Below are 21,989 nucleotides of genomic sequence, written 5' to 3' on the forward strand. Positions count from 1 at the left end.
TCCCTTTGAAGATGATTTCACAGGAAAAAAATTATAAACACATGAGCAAATACAGTACTAAAAGCGAAACAATTCATAGACCCAACAAATACGGGAAATTCACACCCAAGAACAAATTAGCTGATTTAAAGTTAGCTAATGATTAAAACTATCAAAGGTATTTGTTAATATTAAGGAATTATTATTTTAAAATTCAGATGTGGTCATTGTATTTTAGCTATATTTATAAAAAAATTCCTTTTGTATAGATAAGTACTGAAATATCATGGATGAGATGATGTGACTGGTATTTTCTTCAAAATAATTTGATGGGAGGGATTTGATAACTGTTGAAACAGTAATGAATATTTGAGGATTCATTATATAATTTTTCTGAACTTTTATATATTTGAAATTTTTTGTAATAAAAAATAAAGTTAAAATGTTCGAAGATATAAAGGAAGGAATAAAATCCATAAAGCAAGAGTAGGAGATTATGAAAAATAAACAGATAAATTTGCAAACTCTAAAATGTGCAGAAATTCTAAAAATGAAAATTATAGTCACTGAAACAAAACCAAAATTGAACGTTGTAACAAATGTTCAAAGTTAAGCATTTGGAAAATGCAGGTAAACAAAGAGGAACAAAAATTACTCATAATAAGTACTCAGCACTCACTTAACATTTAAATATTTTTAATTGCAAAAGTAAAATGTATCATTGCTAGCAGATATTCTTTGTAGCCATATTTCCCTGTATACATATACAGCTTATTTTTAAAAATAAAAATAGGTCAATACTGAATATATTCTACTTTAGTCCACTTTTTAGTTGATGTTATATTTGGAATATCATTCCACATCTTTAGTTATCATTCATTTGAAATGTTTTAAAATTTCCCTCGTGATTTCTGACTTGTGGATTATTTAGAAGTGTGTTAACAAATTTCCAAATATTTGGGCATTTCCTAGATATCTTATTGTTGTTGATTTCTAATTTAATTCCACTGAACTCAGAGAACATACTCTATATGACTTCAGTCCTTTAAAATTTACTGAGACTTATTTTATGGCCTGGCATATGATCTATTTTGGTGTACAAAATATGCACCTTGCACTTGTTAGGTATAGAGTTTTATAAATATCAATTAGGTCAGTTAGGTCAAGATGGTTACTGTGATCATGTACATCTTTAATGATTTTTTTTTCTTGTTGTATATATTACTAAGAGAGGAGTGTGAAAATCTCCAATTATGTTTATGGAATTGTCTGTTTCTCCCTTTAATTCTGTCAGTTTTTGCTTAATATATATTAAACGTCTGTTATTAGGTACATACACATTTATAATTGTTTTGTCTTTCTGGTGAATTGGCCCTTTTTTTTTTTTTTTTTTTGTGGTACGCGGACCTCTCACTGTTGTGGCCTCTCCCGTTGCGGAGCACAGGCTCTGGACGTGCAGGCTCAGCGGCCATGGCTCACGGGCCTAGCCGCTCTGTGGCATGTGGGATCTTCCCGGACCAGGGCACAAACCCGCGTCCCCTGCATCGGCAGGCAGACTCTCAACCACTGCGCCACCAGGGAAGCCCAGGCCCTTTTCTTCATGAAATATTATTTCTCACTGTTAATACTGTCTGTCTTGAAGTCAACTTTAGCCCAGTTTTCTGTTTACTGTTTTTTTTGTTTTGTTTGGCGGTACGCGGGCCTCTCACTGTTGTGGCCTCTCCCGTTGCGGAGCACAGGCTCCGGATGCGCAGGCTCAGCAGCCATGGCTCACGGGCCCAGCCGCTCCGTGGCATGTGGGACCTTCCCGGACCAGGGCACAAACCCGTGTCCCGTGCATCGGCAGGCGGACTCTCAACCACTGCGCCAACAGGGAAGCCCCTGTTTACTGCTTATATGACATATACTCACCTATCCATTTGCTTTCAAACTATCTGTATCTTTATATTTAAAGCACATTTCTTGTTAAAAAAAATGCGGTTTAATCTTTTTTTTTAAACCATTCTGATAAGTTTTGCCTTTTAATTAGAAACTATAGTTCATTAACATTTAATGTAGGCTGGTTCAGGTTCCAGATAAGATGCTGTAAGTAAACTCTATTCTATCTCTTTTTCTGAATATAAACAAAAGCCTGGAAATATTGTATGGAACAGTTATCTGAGGGCCTTTAAATGTAAAAAGGAACAGGCAATAGGAGAAAGAAACCAGAACCCAAAGTATGAATTCATCCAGCAGTGAGTTTCATGGTTTTTTTCCTTCCATATCACCTGGCCTGGTTTCAAACAGTATGATTGCTGGAACTATGCACTGGGTGTGGACAGAAAGTGGGCCCAAAATGTCATAACATAATGTTATAATCTAAATGATACAATCCAAAATTACCCAATATATGAAAACCAGGAAAATCTCAACAACTTGGAAGGGAAAAGACAATAGATACCAACCACAAGATGATCTAGATGTTGGGATTATCAAATGAAGACTTTATTCAGTTATTTTTTTGATTGAAGTATAGTTGATTTACAATGTTGTGTTAATTTCTGCTGTACAGCAAAGTGATTCAGTTAAACGTATATATATCTCAATATATATATATTCTTTTTAATATTCTTTTCCATTATGGGTTATCATAGGATATTGAATATAGTTCTCTGTGCTACATAGTAGGACCTAGTTGTTTATCCATTCTATGTTTAATAGCTTACATCTGCTAACCCCAACCTGCTATTCCATCTCTCCCCCAACCTTCTCCCCCTTGACAACCACAAGTCTGTTCTCTATGTCCATGAGTCTGTTTCTGTTTTGTAGATAGGTTCATTTGTGCCATTCAAATGAAGACTTTAAAGCAGCTATTTTAAGTGTGAACACTCCCAATATGAATGGGAAAGTAGAGCATCTCAGCAGAGAAGTAGAAGCTATAACAATGAACTGAATGGAAATTTTATAATTGAAAAACACAGTAACCAAAGTAAAAAATTCCTCTGATGGGCTCAATAGCAGAATGGATATGACAGAGGAAAGTGTCAGTGAATTTGAAGATAGATCAGTAGAAATTATCTAATATGAACACAGAGAGAAAAAAATTGAAACAAAGAAACAGAACAGAGCCTTAGGGACTGTGGGATAATATCTAAACATCTAGAGTCATTAGAGTCTCAGAAGGAGAGAAGAGTGTGATGCAGAAAAGTTTTTAAATAAATAATGGTTGAAAACTTCTCAAAATGGCAAAAGACTTAAATTTACAGATTCAGGAAAGTTAGCAAACCTCAAACAAGATAAATGAAAAGAAATCCATGCCTAAATGCACAAACTGCTGAAAACCAAAGACAAAAAGCCTTAAAAGCAGCTAAAGAAAAGTAACACATTATATATAGGTAAAAAATGATTCCTGTGTGTTTTTCATTATAAGCCATAGATGCCTAAAGGCAGTGAAACAACATTTTTAAAGCTCTGAAAGAAAAGAATTCTGTATCTAGACAAAATATTCTTCAGGAATGAAGGTGAAATAAAAACATCCTGACATGTGGGAAAAGTAAGAGACTTTGTTGCCAGTATTCCTGCTATAAAAGAAATGCTAAAGGAATTTTTTTAGATAGAAGGGAAGTGATAGCACAGTGAAACATGGAACTTCAGAGATGAAGGAAGAGCCACAGAAATGGTAAATATTGGGGTAAATATAATACCATGTTTCTCCTCCTAAGACCTTAATAATATGTCTAACAGTTATAAGCCAAAATTACATTTCCTATAATACACATGATAATCACAGTATAAAGAGGGGAGTACATATGGTGTTAAGGTTTGTACATTGTACTTAAAGCTGTAAAATATTGATTCTAGTAAACAGATAATTGAATTTTGTATATTATAGCCTTAGAGCAACTATTTAAAAAGCTGTGTAATAAGATACAGTAAAAAAAAACCCCAACACATGAATTAAAATGGAATACTAAGAAAATATTCAAAAAGAAGGCAGGAAAGGGGAAATGGAAGAATAAAAATAGAAGCATCGAACATAAAACAATATAATGTAGATCTAAAGTTCAACATATCTATAATTACATTAATTGTTAAGTGGTCTAAACATACCAATTAAAAGATGAAGTGTCAGACTGAAGTTAAAAAAACAAACCATGACTCAGCTATATGCTGTGTATGAGTGACTCACTTTAAGTAGACGAAGAGTAGAAGAATGGGAGAAGTTATAGCATGTAAACACTGATCAAAAGACAGCTGGGTTGGCTATATAAATATTAGATGAAGTAGACTTTCGAGCAAGGTACATTACCAGGGAGAGACATATCACATAATCAAAAAGGGTCATTTCAGGGTTATTATTTTCTCCATGGTAAATGTATATGAACCTAACAACAAATCTTCAAAGTATATGAAGTAAGAACTAACAGAACTGAAAGGAGAAGTAGACAGTTCCACAATTATAGGTGGAGACTGCAATGCTTCTCTCTCAGTAATGGGAAGAACCAGTGGACAGAAAATCAGCAAGGATATGAAAGAATTGAACAGTATATCAACCACTGGATCTAACTGATGTTTATAGAATTCTCCACCCAACAACAGTGGAATGCACATTCTTTTCAAGTGCACATGGAACATACACTAAGTTGACCATATCCTGGATCATAAAACAAATCTTAAAAAGAGACATAACAAAGTCCAGTCTTTGACAATAATAAAATTATGTTTGAAATCAGTTACATAAGGATATCTGGAAAATCCCTAATACTTGGAAATCACACAACACACTTTATTATTTTTTTATTTTTATTTTTTGCGGTACGCGGGCCTCTCATTGCCGTGGCCTCTCCCACCGCCGAGCACAGGCTCTGGACGCGCAGGCCCAGCGGCCATGGCCCACGGGCCCAGCCGCTCCGCGGCACGTGGGATCCTCCCGGACCGGGGCATGAACCCGCGTCCACTGCATCGGCAGGCAGACCCTCAACCACTGCGCCACCAGGGAAGCCCACACTTTATTTTTTTTTTAATTAATTTATTTTTTTTGGATGCATTGGGTCTTCGTTGCTGCGCACGGGCTTTCTCTAGTTGCGGCGAGCGGGGTCTACTCTTGGTTGCGGTGCACGGGCTTCTCATTGAGGTGGCTTCTCTTGTTGTGGAGCACGGGCTCTAGGCGCGCGGGCTTCAGTAGTTGTGGCTCGCAGGCTCTAGAGCACAGGCTCAGTAGTTGTGGCGCACAGGCTTAGTTGCTCCGCGGCATGTGGGATCTTCCCAGACCAGGGCTCGAACCCGTGTCCCCTGCATTGGCAGGCAGATTCTTAACCACTGCACCACCAGGGAAGTCCACACAACACACTTTAAATGTATGGGTCAAAAAAGAAGTCTCCAGGGAAATTAGAAAATATTTTGAGTGGAATGAAATGAAAATCAATATACCAAAATTTATAGCATGCAGCAAAAGTAGTGTTTACAAGAAAATTTAAAGCATTAAGTGCTTATATTAGAGAATAAGAAAGGTCTCAAATCAACAATGTAAACTTTCACCTTAATAAACTAAAGAAAAAAAAATCCCAAGGAAAGAAAAGAAAGAAATAATAAAGTGCAGAAATCAATAAAATTGAAAACAACAGAACAGTGGAGAAAATGGATCAAACTAAAAGCTGGTTCTTTGAAAAGATTAATAAATTGAAACACTCAGCTCCACGAAGAAAAAAAAAAAAGGAAGAAAACACAAGTTACATGTCAGGAAAACAGATATTATTATAGACCCCATAGACATTAGGAGGATAATAGGGAAACGCTATAAACAGCTCTAAGTGTGTTCAGTAACTTAGAGGAAATGAACCAATTCCTTGAAAGCCACCAATCACCAAAACTCACCTAGAAAGAAATATCAATAACTTTTGATTTAGCAATTGAATTGGTTGTGTTCTGTCTGCAAAGTCTGTCTCCTGGTCAGCAGCTCAAATTCCAGTTTCGTTCTTTTATCTTTAGCTGAGCTGCTATCATTCTCCCCCACATATGCTGATTCATGAAACAGATGGAGATTTGGGCACAGTTTTTTTTTTTTTACAAAGAATTTGGGGGTTCCTCTCTATAACTCTCTCCTTTCTGCGATTCTCCCTTCACCTTCTAGTACCGGTAGTTGGCCTCTGGTTCTTCAGGCCAGAAAGACCAAGGTTTTCTATAACTACCTGTGCCACATTGCACAGCATTGACCGTGGCCTTCCCTCAGGCTAAAGCCGTAACAAAAATGGGAAATTTATTCTGTGCTTCATCCCATCTTCCAAGTGTCATCTCTCCTCCAGAATTTTCCTGCTTTTGCTCACAGTAAAGAGCCTTAGTGTATTTTGTCCCAAGTTTATAGTTATCTGAGGGAGGGTTAGTATGATGGAAGCTTACTCAGCCTAAATGAAAGCAGAACTCCTTCCCATGTCATTTAATATTCTATGACATTCTTTTACTTATAAAAATAAATATATTCACATGATTCAAAATTCAGAGGTATACAAGAGTATACAGGGAAGCCTCTCCCTTCTAACATGCCCCTGTTCAGTCCTTTTTCCTACAGGCATTTCCTTGTATATGCCTTCAGAGATGATGTATGCTTAATGAAACAAATATGTATAGATATTATTCTCCTTTTTATAGAAATGGTAGCATGCCATACACACTCTTCTGCACATAAGTTTTCTCTAGTTACCAATGTATAATGTAGATCATTCTATTTTAATATATATAGAACTTTCTCATTTTTAACAGATGCATGGTATTCTATTATTTTGGTATATTATTTATTTCCATGTGGTTGTATTTTATCATTATATAGTAAAGATTGATTGTATGAATCATACTTTAATTAACAAATTCTCTGTTATTTAGTTTGTTTTTAGTTTTCTACCACTTAAAATTATACAATATGCTTATAGCTTCTTTATTTTCACATCCATGTTTATTTTCCTAGAATAATTTCCTACAAGTAGAATGTGGGGTCAAAGCATGTGCATGTTTTAAGGCTTTTGAAACTCATTGCCAAAATGACCACCAGAAAAGTTGCATCAATTTAAATTTCCACCAGTAATATTTGAGTGCCCATTTTCTAATATATTTACCAATATAGGATATTGTTTTTATGCCATCTTGTTAAATTTTTAGGCAAAATTGGCATGTTATTACTTTAAAATATATTTCTCCTATTAGTGAGGTTAACCATATTCTTATGTTAATTTATAATTTTTAAATAACTTTCCTGTTCTTAATATATGTTTTCCCCATTTTTATATTTGGTTACTACTAACTCTTAAAAAATTACTAGTAATGTACCTTTGTCTATTCACCTCCAAATAATTCCAGAAAAATAACTTTTATTTAGAAGATTGTTGGGTGGCAGATAAATGCTAAAAGGGTCTTTCCACTAATAAAAATCTGTGACTGATTTATCTTCCTTCACTTGAAGGATAAAATGGTTCTATAAATCAATCAGAAAGCAACTACTCAGAGATAGATAAGTCAGTGATTGATACTTGCTTCTCAGGTATTCATTAAACAAATTAATTATATGTATAGCAGAAAAAAGTTTGTGACAGAATGTTTTTAGAATGCCTTAACATCATTGTTTTCAAAGTATTTAATATCTTATATTTTAATTTCCAGAAGAATGTCATCATTTGAAAAGTTTCCTATAAAGTTTCTTAATATTAGTTTGCCATTTTATAAGTAGGTTGTTTAAACTATCTTTTTTCATATATATACATATGTAGAAAATGCTAAAATATGTTATTCTAAGGATTTTGATTTTAGGCTTACCGTTGTTGTAAAAGTAGAGACAGAGTACTGGTTGCAGCAACACCTACTCCTATTTATTAAAAAAGTGTATCAGGGCTTCCCTGGTGGTGCAGTGGTTGAGAGTCTGCCTGCCGATGCAGGGGACCTGGGTTCGTGCCCTGGTCCGGGAGGATCCCACATGCCGCGGAGCGGCTGGGCCCGTGGGCCATGGCCGCTGAGCCTGCGCGTCGGGAGCCTGTGCTCCGCAGCGGGAGAGGCCACAGCAGTGAGAGGCCCGCGTACCACAAAAAAAAAAAAAAAAAAAAAAAGTGTATCAAAGGCTAGACACTGTGCTAAGTGATTACATTATTTTCTTTAAGCAACCATGTGAAGCAGGTATTATCTTCATTTTACAAAAGAGGAAGTTGTGTTTGTGCTCTTCATTTGTCTCCTGTATGAAACTGAAAAAAAATGGACTCTCATTTGTCCTTATATTCCTCTCAGCACCTAGTTCAGTGTCTTGCACTAGTGTGTGTGTGCTTAATAAGTTTCTTTTTTTTGTTAAATTAACAAAGGATTATTAGTTGAATTGAATTAAATTGTAATTTGCAGGTAGTTTAACAAAGATCATTGTTGTATCCTTTTTTTCTGGCAATAAACCTAAAGGCTTAAGACATAAAATTAGCAGGTATTCTTAAAAAATGAAGAATAACAACACATAATTAAGGCAGAGAGGAAAATGTCAAGAATCATAAGGTTTAGGGTGATCGAACGAAAGGAAGAAAAAATAGGTAGAAATAATTATAAATTAATTAGCCACTGTATCATAATAATTAATTCTGTTATATTTAACTACAAAATAACTGAATTATAGATTTGAAATGCATAAAATATTATAGTAATAGATGCATCTGACATGAAACTTATTTTTCCCCTAAGTATGAAGTATAGTTCATCCCACTTTCTGTGCTTTGCCAAAAGAATAAATGTCTTTCCAGTACTTTTATAGAAAATTGTCTACTAGTACATTACGGCTAATTCTTCCTATGAGTCTTCTAGATGGAAGAGCCTACCTCTGTTCTTTACAACTATTCCTACCTGATAGCTATTAACTGTGCTGCATGTATATCCAAATTGTATCTATATTCACTCTTGTATTTTAAATAACTAGTTTAAATTGCAGTGAAATTGTACCCTGTGTTTTGCATTCATTGTAGTGAACCCTGCCATTGCAGTCTGAGTACTTATTCAGTGCTTACAAGTGGATTACATATAGTTATCCTACTCAAGTGATCATGTAAATCCTTCTTTCATTTTGAGAATTGTAGGTTTTGACTACAGAAAACATTTTCATAATACCTGTGTTACTGCAGTGTTATGGTTCTGACACTGTTTTTGTTAAAACTTGCCATTTACAGGAATTTATGTTTGAATCATTCTAAAATCTCACTAGGTGCAGCAGCTATGTGTGTGATAGATAGATGTGGATGGCTTTTGCTTTATTGTTTAGTTTTAATATTAAGGGTTGTTTTCAGGTGTATCCTTTTTTTTTCTTCCTGCGTTTTTTCAAAACTAACAAAGATATTGCTCCTGTAACAAGTTATCTATACATTATTTTTCTTGAATTTGAAGTCATAGCTATATTATGTAGAAAGTGAAAATTTGCTATTAACATAAAACGGAAGTTTGCGTGATTAACTGAGGGTGGAACATTAGACTGTTTTATATGGAAATCAATTTTATTTTAATTTGAAATGTCACAAAAATCACAATTTGGGTGCAGACTTGATGTAAGCTTTTGTTCTTTTAATTATTCCCATATATCATGGGGATGGGGGGAAATTCTTGCTCTTCATGCTTTCTTTGTCTTTGTGAGTAATTTTATTTTTTATTCCTTTGCTGTCATTCCTTCCTCCTTTGCTGTCATTTTATTCCTTTGTAGGGTTTGGGGAGAGAGGAAAAACATACCTGTGGTCAACCAACTATGTTAAATGAGAGTTATTTGTTTCTTTAGAACTAATTTTAATGAAGTAATTAAACATTTCCATACAAAGTATCTGAAAATATCTTATCCGCTGACAGGAACTATATGTTTTGTGTTATTTTTTTAAACTGTACTTGTTACAGTATGGGTCTACCACATTCATTACTGGTATTCAGAAATTGATACTACTTGAGGGTAAAAAGAGACTGATGTATTTAATAAATGGGAGGCATAAAATTGGAGTGGTTAAAAGCACAAAGCTGGACATTTGCTTCTGGTTAACAGGGAGTAGCTAGTATGAGACTAACCTCTCCCCAAGAATAACTAAAAGCTGGGAAAATAAAACCCACTGCTTGAAGGCATGGTGAACACCCAAAACAGTTAGGATATGAGGGGCCTAGATCCAGGAGCTTGGGAAAAGACTATGTGCACTCTGAGAAGAGTCTGACCTTCTATGTCACAATTTCTCCTTAAAGCAGTTGCTGACTTCTAAGCCGTGCATATGTAGGATGAGACTCTGTAGGATGAGTAGTTACCAAGAGCTTAAAACGTTAAGTAGAGATTTTGGCAGTCTCACAAGGCCTTAGGGACAAAAATTGGATTGATGAACAACCAAGAAGAAGGGGCCTGGGAAATACCCCAGGCTTTCAGTTAAAACCCCAGAAAGGCTACACTTTAGGAATAAGAACAAACAGAATAGACCAGTCTCAGCTGGATCAATAGGTAATCTACCTATATTACATCTGTTTGCCAGAAGAAAATTAAATACTCTGTGGAGGAAAATATCATGCAGTGCCTCTACAGATTTTAATCTATAGTGTCCAACATTCAATAAAAAATTATCAGACATGCCAAGAAATAGGACCAAGTGATTGAAAATCAAGAGAAAGCAGACAGTAGAAACTGACCCACTGGTTATCCCCAAATTAGTTTTATCAGATATAGACTTTAAAAGTAATATGTTTTATATGTTCAAGAAAATTAGACAAAAAAATGGAGAATTTCATCAGAGAACTGAAATCTATAAAAGAGAACCAAATGGAAATAATAGAACTGTAAATTTCTAATAACAGAAATTAAGAATTCAATAGATTAGGGGCTTCCCTGGTGGCGCAGTGGTTGAGAGTCTGCCTGCTGATGCAGGGGACGTGGGTTCGTGCCCCGGTCCGGGAAGATCCCACATGCCACAGAGCGGCTAGGCCTGTGAGCCATGGCTGCTGAGCCTGCGCGTCCGGAGCCTGTGCTCCGCAACAGGAGAGGCCACAACAGTGAGAGGCCCGCGTACTGCAAAAAAAAAAAAAAAAAGAATTCAATAGATTAGTTTAACAACAGATTAGACATAGCAGAAGAAAAAAATTAGTGAACTGGAAGATCAGTAGAAAGTTCCCTGATTGAAACAGAGGTGAGAGTTTGGAAAATATCGACAAGAGTGTGAGAGCCATATAGGACTCACTGAAAAGGTCTCATATATATGTAGTTGGAGTCCCAGCAGGAAAGGAGAGAGAGAATATGGAGGGGCAAAAGCAAGATTTGAAGAGATACTGGCCAAGAATTTTTCCAAACTAATAAAAGTCATCAAGCCACAGCTTCAAGAAGCTCTGCAAATCCCAAGAATAAATAAAAGGAAACCACACCTGGGCACATCGTAGTGAGATTGCTAAAGGGGGAAAATAAACAGAAAATCTTAAATGCAGTCAGAGAGAAAATATATATTATCTTCAAAGGAACAACTATAAGACTGACAGGTAACTTTTCAAAAGAGAAAGAATCTGGAAGACTATAAAATGACATCTGTAAAGTGATGGAGAAAGATAATAACTACCAATTTAGAATTCTATACCCACTGAAAATATCCTCCGAAAGTAAAGTTGAAATAAAATTGAGAAAATTTGTCACTAGCCAACTGGCATTAAAAGGAATACTAAGGGCCATTCTTCAGGCAGGAAAAATGATCTTTGATAGAGGCAAGGTAAGCAGGAGTGAATGAAGAGCAACAGAAACAGTAAATACGTGCGTGAAACTAAATGAATATTGTGTGTTTAAAATAATAATAATTTTATGACCAATGGCCATAGCTGCAGTGCTCAAATTCTGTTGTGCATTGAATTCATGTAGTACCAAGGCTGCCTTCCCACAGGCTGCTCCTGGCCAATGACTGAAAGCAGCAGGGAGACTAAGGTAGGCCCATTCCTGGGGTCATTGGACTCCTCTGATGGCCGACTCTGGGTCAAAGACTCCCTAAGGGCCTTGCAAAGCTTTCCTTAGGTGGCGTTGCAGTCTAGGTCACTTTCACCCAATCTTTCTTCCCTCTCTAGTAAAGCCAGGCTCGGACTTCTGTTGCAGTCCAACTTCCTCCCCATTTTCTCTCATAGGCATTTTCCCTCATAAAATCCTTGTACATTTAATCTCATGTTGTGGCATCTGCTTCTCAGAGGACCCAGATGAACACAGCAGAATTAATGTATGAGAATAGCACTAAAAACAGGAGGCAATAATTGGAGTTAAAGTGTTACAAGGTCCTTGCGTTAACTAAGTGGTGAAGAACTAATTTAAGGCAGACTGTAATAAGTCAAGAGAAACTAATAAAATAATAAAAGAATATATAAGTAATAAGCTAACGGGGAGAAATAGAATAATAAATACTTGTTAAATTCAAAAGAGGGCAAGAAAGGATAAAAAGGGAAAAACAATAGCTGGCATAAATAGAAAAGTAATAATAAAATGGTTGATTCTGTCCCCTGTGGAATTGCTCTTATATGGTTTCTAGCATTGATGTCATGCTTTTAGAATGGCCATTTCACTGTACCAGAAATGGTTATCTACATCTTATATTTATAGTTTTATTTTTAAAATTTATAATTCTTCTGAAATTATACTAAAATAAAATATGAATTAGGATTACTGTTTTTTCCCTCACTTCTCAAATGATTACCCAGTGATCTCAACACCACATTTTAAATGAATTATCTTTTCTGTTGATTTGAAATGCCAACCAACTTTATCAAATATTAAATTCCTAAGTAAACCCAAGTGTAAATTAGATTACTGTATTTGTCCAGTTTCATTTAGAACCGTGTAAGTATACATAATAAGTGCTCAATACTTGCTTTATGAGCCAAAGGACGATATGAATGAATTTACAGGGGTTTTTTTTTAATGTGGTAAGACAAATACTTCCTCATTATTCTGCTTTTTCAGAATTTTCCTGACAATCCTTGACTGTTCATTTTTCAAGGTTAATTTTACAATCATTTTTCCAGCTTCTCCCCAAAGAATCTTTTTGAGGTTTGATTGGATTTGAATTAAAACTATAGATTATTTTAGGGGAGAATTCACATCTAATAATATTGCCTTCCTAGTCAAGAACAAGATATAGTTGTCCATTTATTGAATTTTTCTTTTCTGTTCTAAGTAGACTTTTGTAATTTTATTTGTCTAGGTTTTCCATATTGACATTTTTTGTTGTTGTTAAAGAAATCTTTTATAAACACTTGCTCTGTGCTAGGCATGGGGCCACATAGTGGCAGACATGATACAGTCTATGACCTTCTGGAACATAGTAACTGGTGGAGGGGAGGACACAAATGGTATTGTTCACTATTTGGTTGTTTCCCTTTTACCACTGTAAATCATGTGAACATCTTATTTATTAAGTTTGTCTGCATTTCAAAATTACTTCTTTAGAATAGATTCTATAAGTGAAGTTGGACCTACAAAATTTGCAGTTTCAACCTAAATGAGAAAACAGTGTCTCTAGTTCTCTTCTATAGAGCCTAAACAAATTGTTTCTTAATAAGAACTTCTTTTCAAAATTTCAGATTGTTTTAATTACTTTTTTGTATGTTGATCTTGTATTCTGTGACTTTGTTAAATGAATTTACTGGTTCTAGGAGGTTTGTTTTTTGGGGTTTTTTTTTTTGGTTAGACTCCTTGGGATTTTTATGTATAGACTATCATGCCACCTGCAAATAGGGACAGTTTAGTTCTTCCTTTCCAATCTGTATGCTTTTTATTTCCTTTCCTTGCCTTATTGTGCTGGCTAGGACTTCAAGTGTTATACTGAATAAGAATGGTGAGCGCAGACATCCTTGCCTTGTTCCCAGTCTTAGGGGGAAAGCATTTAGTCATTTACCATTAAGTATAGTATTAGCTGTAGCTTTTTGTAGCTGTACTTTGTCAACTTAATCAAGTTAAGGTAGTTTTCCACTATTCCTTGTTTGCTGAGAGTTTTTATCATGAATAGATACTGAGGTTTGTCATATGCGTTTTCTGTGTCAGTTGATATGATTCTCTTTTTTCTTTAGCCTGTTGATATGATAGATTACATTGATTTTCTAATATTGAACAAGCCTTGTATCCTGGGAATAAACCCAGCTTGGTCATGGTATATAATTCTTTTTATATATTGTTGGGTTCTCTTTGCTAATATTTTGTTGAGGGTTTTTGCATCTGTATTCATGAGAGATATTGGTCTGTGTTGGTTTGTTTGTACTGTCTTTGTTTGGTTTTGGTATAAGGGTAATATTTGCCCCATTAAATGAGTCAGGACGTGTTCCCTCCTTTTTTATTTTCTGGAAGAGGTTGTGTAGATTTGGAGTTAATTCTTCCTCAAATGTTTGGTAGAATTCTCCAGTGAAACATCTGGGCCTGGAGATTTCTGGAAGTTTTAAAGTCAATTTCTTTAAGAGATATAGGGCTAGTCAAATTATTTCATATTGAGTGAGTTTTAGTAATATGTGCTTTTCAAATAATTGGTCCATTTCTTCTAAGTTGTTAATTTATGGGTATAGAGTTGTTCATAGTATTCCTTTATCATGCTTTTAATGTCTGCAGGGTCTGTCATGATACCCCTGTTTCATTTCTGATATTGGTAATTTTGTAATTTGTGTTTTCTCTTTTTCTGTCAGTCTAGCTAGAGGTTTGTCAATTTTATTGATCTTTTCAAAGAACCACTTTTTGTTTCATTGACTTTTCTGCTTTCAATTTCATTGATTTCTGCTTTTATCTGTATTATTTCTTCCTTCTGCTTGCCTTGAGCTTATTTTGCTCTTCTTTTTCTAGTTTATTAAAGTGGTAGCTTAGATTACTGATTTCCACTTGACTTTTAAGTTTTTTTCTGGATATTTAATATTTTTTTACTGGTAATATGAATGGAATATTTTTCTATTATGTTTGTTAATTGGTTGGTTTTTTTTTTTAACATCTTTATTGGAGTATAATTGCTTTACAATGGTATGTTAGTTTCAGCTTCACAACAAAATGAATCAGTTATTTATATACATATGTTCCCATATCCCTTCCCGCTTGCGTCTCCCTCCCTCCCACCCTCCCTATCCCAATTGGTTGGTTTTGATCTATAAGAAAGCTGTTGAGTGTTTTTACTTATTTAATGGGACACTTCATTGATAGTCTATTTTTTTCATAGTTTTAAAATCTATTCTCTTTGGTTTTTCAGGTAAGTAATTATATGTTAGTGATCCTATTTTAATTTTCTTGTCGAATTATACTTTGGGGAATATAAACTTTGTACAAGCATGAAAAATTAGGAGGTCATATAAGAAAATTGGGGAGATGTAGATACTTTAAAAAAATGACCTCATTTTAGTCATATAGCAGCTGGCTAATGAAGCAAAGATTGCAGCAAGTTGTGATGGATGGTAGGAGGGATGTCCATTTTATCTGAATTTTCAGTCTGATGCCCCAAAGTTACAGGGGTTGCATAAGGAAGCAAAGGTAGTCTTAAACATAAAGATTATCACTGATGAACCATCTATTTATAAAATTAGTCCTCATTCAAATATCTTTCCCAATTTAACACTATCCTTCCTCTTCTTTGCATCAATATTTTTGTTAATGTCTCTTAATGATTATTAACACAATACAAATAAATTACAAACTGAAAGTCTTACAAAAGATGCAAGATTTCCAGAAGCCCATGAAATTAACATTAGATACTGATTAGGTCACATACAAAGCCATTGGCAAATAAAAAATGAACAGAGAGTTAGACCTATTGACAACTGAAGAAAAACTGAGAGCAGTAACACAACAAAGTGCTTCAAAAGAAAATGATTTGAATGTTAAATAATTAAGAATAGATAACTAATAACAACCTGCTGTATACACAGGGATCTCGACTCAATACTCTGTAATGGCTTACATGGGAAAAGAATCTAAAAAAAAAAAAAAAGTAGGTATATGTATAACTGATTCACTTTGCTGTACACCTGAAACTAACACAACATTGTAAATCAACTATACTCCAAAAAAATTTTTAAAAAGGAAAAAAATAAAATTATTATACAATAAAAAAAGAATTAAGAGAGGGACTTGAGAAACTTGATGAAGTCCTCATATATTTTTGCAATCATTATCTGTATGATCATTCTGCAATAGTCAAAGTCGAATTCTCTTACCATTTTGTTGTAAAAATTACACTTGTTTCATTCTTTGTTCTAAGAATTAGCATATTAAAATTTTAACCTAAATTTTGTTAACTATAAGCTTATGTAAACTTATTTTTGTATTTTAATTTCATTTTAAAGATCCAGTCAATCCTTTTCCTCCACTACATAGCATGAAGTTTTGATTCTTATTTTAAATATGTTGCTTTAAGTGGCTATTTTCTGGTACCAATTTTCTTCTGATAATGAGAATTTCTTGCATTTATTCAAAGAAAAATTTTCAGACCTGTTCTGAAACTCTTCAGGAGAAATCTTTTTTTAAAAAAAAATTATTTATTTATTATTTATTTATTTATTTAGGCTGCAGCAGGTCCTAGTTGTGGCATGTGGGATCTTTTGTTTTTAGTTGCAGCATGTGGACTCTTAGTTGTGGCATGCATGTGGGATCTAGTTGCCCAACCAGGGATCGAACCTGGGCCCCCTGCATTGGGAGCGTGGAGTCTTAGCAGGGAAGTCCCAGGAGAAATCCTTTTTGAATTGTTAACTGTGGTTACCTTAATTGAAATTGGATCAGGGGACTTTCATTTCTTTATATTCACAGAGCTGTATATCCATGTCTAAATCTATCAATATCTGTCTTTCTGTCTGTCTGTGTCTATCTATCTATCCATTGCCTAGGACAGTGCCTGGCATTTAATAGGTGTTCAATAAATATTTGTTGAGTGAATGAGAACTAAACAGAGAAAATCTCATTCTTGTCTTGAGAGAATTTGTAATCTAATGGCAGAGATATGACCAATACAGACAAAAGATCAGGAATTTATAATCTGATGGCAGAGATAGGATCAAGATAAAAAAAGATAGGACCAATAACAGACAAAAGACAGATGGAGAGAAAAAGTTTATTTAAGTTAAGCTTAGTAGTAAGTTTTAATTTGAAGGAGTCCTAATGTGATTCAGGGAGAATTGAGTCATAAATTTTGGAGAAGAGAATTATTATCATGTGAGAAGAAGATATTTTGGCTACTTTTGGAGGACTGCATTGTGGAAGGGTAAGATTATTCATCTTGTCATGAGATAGATCCTAAATCACATCTTTGACTATGGATATATATAGAAAGAAACAGAGCTGTCTGAGGGCATGATTGGCTTTTAAAATTTTTTGGTGGAAATGCCTTCCAAATATGGGATTCTGAGGTTCTCTGTAACCATGGACATGTTGTGTTTGCTAAAGAGATAGATTTTCTTCTATTTTTCTCAAAAAAATCTCCTTAAAATATCAAACTTTACCTATGAAAGCAGAAAACAGAATATAATGCCATTTATTTTCATTACACATGATGGACATTTAAATTTTTAAAGTAGTCCAGTGGAACTATGTACATACAAATTTGTACATACAAATTTGTACATACAAATTTCATTGTACATACAAATTTGTACATACAAATTTCATTAGCCAATAATGTCTTTTGCCTCCTTCATTCCCACTCAGATTACAGTTCACACTTTCATACAAGAGTATTAATGTCAGGCATAGCAATTATATTACAGGAAAAATAATTTGTTATTTTGTAAAGAACATCTGGTATAATATTGGAAACTAAGCACAATATTCTCTTAATATTTGGTTCCCAGAATGGATAGACTCAGATAATAGTTATTATTGTCATTAGTTAATTGTTAACTACATACCTCTTGAAAATTTTTGGAAGGGCAGTGAGATTGAGTGTATTTTGCATTATTGATTTCATCTTCTTAGGAAATAACAGATTTAACCTGTTATAATGTTTTGAGATTTTGTATATTTTATATTAGAAAAAAATCTTCCTTGGGACTGTGCAGTGAGTCTAACAGTTATGGTACAAGATTTGCTTATAGTCAGTCTTACTTAATTTATACCTAGACCAGTGTCTCATATTATGTATTATCAATAGAGAAAGCAGTTCATAATTGCAGGATGCCAACCTGCAAATGCATATGTATTTGATCGTCTTAAAATTCATTTCCCTAGGAAACATAACCTTTGAAACAATGATGGAAATTCTCCGAGATAAACCAAGTGGCATTAATATGGAGGGAGAATTCCTGACCACTGCAAGCATGGTTTCTGTTTTATCTCAAGACTCCAACGTTCCTTGCATCCACTTCCTTACAGGGACTCCTGATCCTGAGAGGTAAAGTCACAAAATACTATAAACCAGGCAGGGGGTCAGGGGTAGGGTAGAGTCATTAGTTTGGTGATGATTTTGTCAGGCTAAATTTTTATTGCACAAATACCACAATAATTTTTTAATGCATTTTCTTTTTTTTTTAAATTAATTAATTATTGGCTGCGTTGGGTCTTCATTGCTGCACGTAGGCTTTCTCTGGTTGCAGTGAGCGGGGGTTACTCTTCATTGCGGTGCGCGGGCTTCTCGCTGCGGTGGCTTCTCTTGTTGCGGAGCTTGGGCTCTAGGTTTCAGTAGTTGCAGCACATGGGCTCAGTAGTGCTGGCTCTAGAACGCGGGATTAGTTGCTCCGTGGCATGTGAGATCTTTCCAGACGAGGGCTCGAACCCCTGTATCCTGCATTGGCAGGCAGATTCTTAACCACTGCGCCGCCAGAGAAGTCTTTTAAATGCATTTTCTATTCAGGTTTTAGTCTGCCATTTTCCTATGTGTATCATTGCCATAACTATTCTCATTCATATGGGACGAAAATGTTTATAGTTTCTGGTACGCAGTTATCCCTACTCCCTCTTTCCCTAACTATATTTAAAATTGTCAAGAAAAACAAGTAGATTGGGGCTTCCCTGATGGCGCAGTGGTTGAGAGTCCACCTGCCGATGCAGGGGACGGGGGTTCGTGCCCCAGTCTGGGAAGATCCCACATGCCGCGGAGCGGCTGGGCCCGTGAGCCACGGCTGCTGAGCCTGCCCGTCCGGAGCCTGTGCTCCGCAACGGGGAGAGGCCACAACAGTGAGAGGCCCACGTACCAAAAAGAAAAAAAAAAAAAAAAAAGTAGATTGGTTTTCTAATGCAGATTTCAGTATTAAATATTAGATGATGAGTAAGAGTTAAAAGGTTAAATGATCTAGAAAATACATACATGTAAAACAAAATATCAATAGTTAAAGTTATATCTTAAGTAGGATATATACAGACTACCTTGATTTAAATCATTGGTGTCTCATAAAACTTAATGCACATTACATTTAGAAGTGATCTTATATTCACTACCTCTTAGTATTATAATCTTTCATATTATTAAAGATATCTTCCAGAAAAAGGAATAAAACTTGTGAATCCCTTATTAACACTGCTGCTTATTTTCATCCCAAATCCTAATGCTCAATCTGTTACATTGAGGATTGTTCTTACCCTCCAACTGTGGAATTTGCAGTAGAAAATGATGAACTATAATTTTACTTGACACTGTTTATATGCCAGGCCCTTTGTTAGGTTCGTGGGAATATAAGGCTAAATAAAGGATGATCCCTTGCCCCAAAAGGAGATCCCAGTGTACCAGGGAAGACAGGCATGGGTATAAGTAGTATGACGGGAACAATTAGTATGTTATAAATTAGTAGAAATTAAAGGGAATCTTAGAAGATTTAGAATAATGCTGAATATTTTTTTTTCAGCTGAATATTTTTATATCCCCAGATACCAAACTTAATACTTTTTCTTCTAGATCTGTTTTTAAGCCTTTCATATTTATACCAAATATTTCACAACTATTGGACACCAGTTCGCCCACATTTGAAGATTCGGTTAAAAAGAAGCCACAGTTTAACATTAAGCCTGACAGAAGACACCTACTCTACCAAAAACATCAACAGGCCTTGGAAATACTAGATAATAAGGAGGTATGATTAGATTATATTCTCTGTTTTATCATTAAGAATAACTTAAAATATGATTCAATCCATATTTTGAACTTTGAAATTTCAGCTTTCTTTCCTTTATATAAAAATAGGTTTAAAAATAGTTTAGATGCTTAGACTATAATAGAGCTATATTATTTTTGAACTTTGGTTAAAAAAATGGTTAAGAATATGTTGCGAATTTAGAGAAATTTAGTATATTAAACATAATAACAATAGCTAACATTTGTTGAACACTTATTATACACCAAGCACCATGGTACTGTTACATGGGATATTTCATTTAATCTTCACAACCACTTTATCAGGTAGGCACTATTTTTTTTTTAATAAATTTATTTATTTTATTTATTTATTTTTGGCTGCGCTGGTTGTTCATTGCTGCGTGCGGGCTTTCTCTAGTTGTGGTGAGCGGGGGCTACTCTTCGTTGCAGTGCGTGGGCTTCTCATTTCAGTGGCTTCTCTTGTTGTGGAGCACAGGCTCTAGGCATGTGGGCTTCAGTAGTCGTGGCACGTGGGCTCAGTAGTTGCAGCTCCCGGGCTCTAGAGGGCAGGCTCAGTAGTTGTGGTGCACGGGCTTAGTTGCTCCGTGGCATGTGGGATCTTTCTGGACCAGGGCTCGAACTCGTGTCCCCTGCATTGGCAGGCAGATTCTTAAACACTGTGCCACCAGGGAAGTCCCAGGTAGGTACTATTATCGTTTCCATTTTACTTATAAGAAATCTGAGACTTGGAGAGTTTAAGTAGCTTTTTTAGTGTATCTCACACCAAAAATTACAAAACTTCTAGAGGGGAGTTAACCTGGTCTCTAAAATAATGTTCTTAATCATATACCCTCAGATTAATTTTAATTGAAAGTGACGTGACACCCCATAGACTTAAAATAATAATTATTATAATGAGTTGAAGTTTTAATAAAAGATAAATGCTTATTATTTTTAAATGTAAGCATAATAAAAGATTAAACACATCACCCACAATCTCATCTCTAGAAACAAGTAGATATATAATTTGGGGGGACAGATAGATTGATGGGTAGACAAATAATTTTATAATGTTCATACCTCTTCAGCCTTCCTGCCCTCTTCTGTCTCTGCCCCAGAGATTAAAAAAATAGATTAGAAGGAAATGGAAGGGCTACCTAAAGGCCTTTCTCAGAACTCTCAACTTATTCCTTGCAATGAAGGAAAAGATTGGTCATCTTATACCTTTTCTCACCTGCTTCTACCAGCTTCGCTTCTGATTTTTATTGCCTATAATAACTTTTACTTTGTGAAGGTATATACACTTACATTCTTTCTACATTAAATGAATTAGATGAATTTTCCTCCCCGGCAATTATTTACTTATTTCCTTTTTCTGTAGTATGTTTACATAGTTGCCATGCTTTTCTCTCTCCCACCCCCCCGGCCCACCCCTGTGCTTATGCTTAAAGCAGAGAGCTCTGTACAGATCCTCTATTTGCTATAGATTCTTGACACTACTGCTTTTTTCTGAGACCAGTTTGTTTTACTTCTGACCTACAGTGTAAACACCTTTTTGTAGCCTAGTGGCATGGAGTGAGAGGCAAGTGTTTTGTTCTAGGAGCCTATTAAGTGCACCGGGCCAGAAGTGTCATTCCCTCCATGGGCTTGGCCCATCCTCCAGACTCAGGACAGTGCTGTGAAAAATGATGAGCCCCTGGTTCTTCTTGCCTTTGCTCAAGTTCTTCAGTGATATGTTTCATGAATGTCTGCTCTGGAGGGACTTCCCCTCCTTTCTGAGCAGCCTCTGCACTGCTCTCATTGCTCATGATAGTTCTCAAGAGTTGTTAGCTCCCTTTTCCCCTTAAATACTGCTTCTGGGAGGTGGGTTTTGTAGACTTATTACTAAATGCCCGTTAAACTAAATTAAATTGCTGATTGACATTTTTCTAAGTAATAATGAAATAAAATTTAAAAGCAGTTACTATTTTAGGCTGTATTTAATAGGTATTAAATGTTGATTGACAACATGAAGTAGTGGAAAGACAATGGGAT

At 35.2% G+C, this 21,989-nt stretch overlaps 1 protein-coding gene across 3 annotated transcripts in view; it reads left to right on the forward strand.

The window, feature by feature from the left end:
- The window catches only part of SCRN3 (secernin 3), a 37,060-nt gene that overhangs the window by 11,226 nt on the left and 3,845 nt on the right, over window positions 1-21,989 (forward strand). For 2 of the 3 annotated variants that reach the window (XM_082841288.1, XM_082841287.1), the window contains 2 exons: window positions 18,119-18,281; window positions 19,779-19,953. In XM_082841288.1, coding sequence (XP_082697414.1) covers window positions 18,119-18,281; window positions 19,779-19,953 — 338 coding nt within the window. The remainder of the gene's footprint in view (window positions 1-18,118; window positions 18,282-19,778; window positions 19,954-21,989) is intronic. The other variant, XM_082841289.1, reaches the window with a different exon arrangement.

This window comes from Leucopleurus acutus (genome assembly GCF_964270905.1).
Source record: "Leucopleurus acutus genome assembly, chromosome: 6".
Taxonomy (NCBI): domain Eukaryota; kingdom Metazoa; phylum Chordata; class Mammalia; order Artiodactyla; family Delphinidae; genus Leucopleurus; species Leucopleurus acutus.